This window comes from Entamoeba dispar, genomic scaffold (assembly GCF_000209125.1).
Source record: "Entamoeba dispar SAW760 scf_1105229460633 genomic scaffold, whole genome shotgun sequence".
Lineage (NCBI taxonomy): Eukaryota > Evosea > Mastigamoebida > Endamoebidae > Entamoeba > Entamoeba dispar.
The window spans coordinates 3,586-5,929 of NW_001854290.1; the positions used below are offsets into that span (position 1 = coordinate 3,586).

Consider the following 2,344-nt stretch of genomic DNA (forward strand, 5'->3'; position numbering starts at 1 on the left):
AACCACAACAATCACAAAAAAGAGAAAACACATTGCAACAATAAGGAGGACCAGAACAACCTCAAGGAAATAGCAATAACAAAAAGAACAAAAACCCCTAAAAGAAGAAAACAAAAATAATAATCCGCAGAGTGGACAAAAAGAGGAACCAAAACCAGAAGACAACAAAACTCCATAACAAAAACCTGAAGTGATAACTAAAACACTCTACAAGTTAATCAACAACCACAAAAACTAGAAGATGGAAATAAAGAAACAGATAATAAAACAAAGTCACATTGTAAACTCTATTTATTTAAATATAATTAAATATCAAATACAACAGTTGAAATAAATTAATAATTCATTACACAACAAAACAAATTTTATTATTGAAACAAAATAGTTTTTATAGTTATATTTTATTTGAAAACTAAACCAAAAATGAAATCAAAAAGAAAATCTATACCTATTCATTTATCAGGTAATAAAAATAATGGATATGAAACAAATTATTTATGTATTCATTTTATCAAATAATTATTTAAAATTTTTAATTTGTTTTCTCTTTATCAAATTAAATATTTTTAATACTTCTTTATATTAACTTTTCATTGTTTTTCTAAATGATATTTTATTAACTCTACTTTCTTCTTTATTGATTAACAATGGTAATTCATTCTTATTGAATTAACGAATTTTTAATTATTCTATATTAGTTGAACATTACATGGGATTATTTTTTGATACTTAGATTGATAAGGAATATTAAATTAATAAATGTTAGTTCTCTTTAATAACAATATTGAACGTTACAATTATAAATCAATTATATATTCTAATGATATTTCTTGTTGAATATTACTATTTACAGGTGTTATTATTAAAATAGAACTTTTTTTTGTTATTTACAAAAAACTAAAAAAATTCAAACAAGAAAAAAATGTCAAAAGAAAATGATACAACAAAACAATACAAAACAGATGAAGAATTGAATAATAATATGATAATAAATGAGATAATAAACAGAATAAATATTTTAGAGGAAAAAGGAAATGAGTTTGATCGTTTGTTTTTAAAATAATTAACATAACAGAGTGAGATAAACTAAGATATAGAAAACAGAGACCAAATCATAAGTATTTTAATTAGATTAGAAGATTCAATGCAAATCCCAATGAAAGAAACTGAAACAAACAACAAAAGCAAAGTCAAAATTTTAGAAGACCAAATCAACCAATTTCAAAAAACAATAAAACATCAACAAACTGAAAATATTAATCAAAAAGAAGAAATAAAAATTCTGAAGAAAAAAATTGAAGAAATGAAAGAAGAGGATGAAAAAAAAGAGAAAATGATTGAAGAATTTAAAAAGAAATTGAAAGAAATAAATGATAATGGAAAAGATGAAATGATTGAGATAATCAACAAAATGAAAAAAGAAAGAGAGGTAATGAACATCACACTCCAAAGAATGAAAAATGAAAATGAAGCTCTTAGATCAGAAGAAGAAAAGTTATTACAACCAAGAAAAAGATTAATTAGACCATTTGATGAAAACGTTGAAATAAACAAATTTATTAAACCACCTGAATTTACACAAAATCAAAGAGATTCAAATTACATTGAAATTGATTCAGAAGAACAATTATTTTAAAGTATTTTTATTAATTAAATTATTAGTATTTTACTCTTTTTATTATATTTCATTATTAAATTTATTTTTTGTATTAATAAAACTAAGATAGAAGAATATGATTAGAATGAAATTAATATTTTACATTATTCATTGAGTTAATCAATATATATTACGTTCAGTTTTATTAAATGGTTAAAAAATATATACTTTATTCTTTTTTTTTTTAAATAGAATAGTAACAAGAACGTCTAAGAAATCATTTAATTTTCTTTAAAAAAACTAGAGCTAATGATAGTATTTCTGTGATGAATACATGTTTTGTTGTTGCATTTGTGGTGTAGTTTGATATGGACTAAGAACAGTGTTTCTATTCATGGAATATGCATTAGGTTGAACTGGATATCCAGATGCTATTTGTGGAGAGTAACCAGGCACTGGATAATTTGGTTGATTAATTTGTTGAGGAGAATATACTTGTGATGGGTGTTGGTAATAAGGTTGTTGTTTAGGATAATTACTTTGTGTGTAAGGGGTTGTTGATTGATTTATAACACGTGGATTTTGTGTGGGTTGGTAAGAGGGATATACTACATTAAGCTGTTGAATAGAAGGACTTTTAGTTGTGACACAAGAATTTGGGCTAGTATATTGAGAAGGGAGGTATTGTTGAGAAGGTCTATAAAGTGAAGGTTGAGGAGGATATCCACTTGCATATCCAACAGAAGG

General features: G+C 24.0%; 2 protein-coding genes across 2 annotated transcripts in view, besides 7 other annotated features; one reads left to right on the plus strand and one right to left on the minus strand.

Annotated features, from left to right (window-relative positions):
* Positions 1-185: part of a microsatellite that runs on past the window's edge.
* A 103-nt stretch (positions 186-288) lies between these two features.
* Positions 289-313: a sequence feature (AT_rich).
* Positions 314-488: 175 nt separating this feature from the next.
* Positions 489-572: a sequence feature (AT_rich).
* A 321-nt stretch (positions 573-893) lies between these two features.
* Positions 894-963: a microsatellite.
* Positions 923-1,636, plus strand: EDI_211120 (uncharacterized protein; the record flags this gene model as incomplete). Its single annotated transcript, XM_001737471.1, has 2 exons — positions 923-1,046; positions 1,098-1,636. The coding sequence occupies 2 exons, from the start codon at positions 923-925 to the stop codon at positions 1,634-1,636; spliced, it is 663 nt and encodes a 220-aa protein (XP_001737523.1).
* Positions 1,264-1,429: a microsatellite.
* Positions 1,626-1,718: a sequence feature (AT_rich).
* A 92-nt stretch (positions 1,719-1,810) lies between these two features.
* Positions 1,811-1,848: a sequence feature (AT_rich).
* A 55-nt stretch (positions 1,849-1,903) lies between these two features.
* Positions 1,904-2,344, minus strand: part of EDI_211130 (uncharacterized protein) — a gene marked incomplete at both ends in the record, with an annotated part of 2,062 nt that continues 1,621 nt past the window's right edge. The window contains one exon of the mRNA XM_001733333.1: positions 1,904-2,344. This exon is cut by the window's right edge and continues 103 nt beyond it. Within this exon, the coding sequence (XP_001733385.1) occupies positions 1,904-2,344 (441 nt within the window).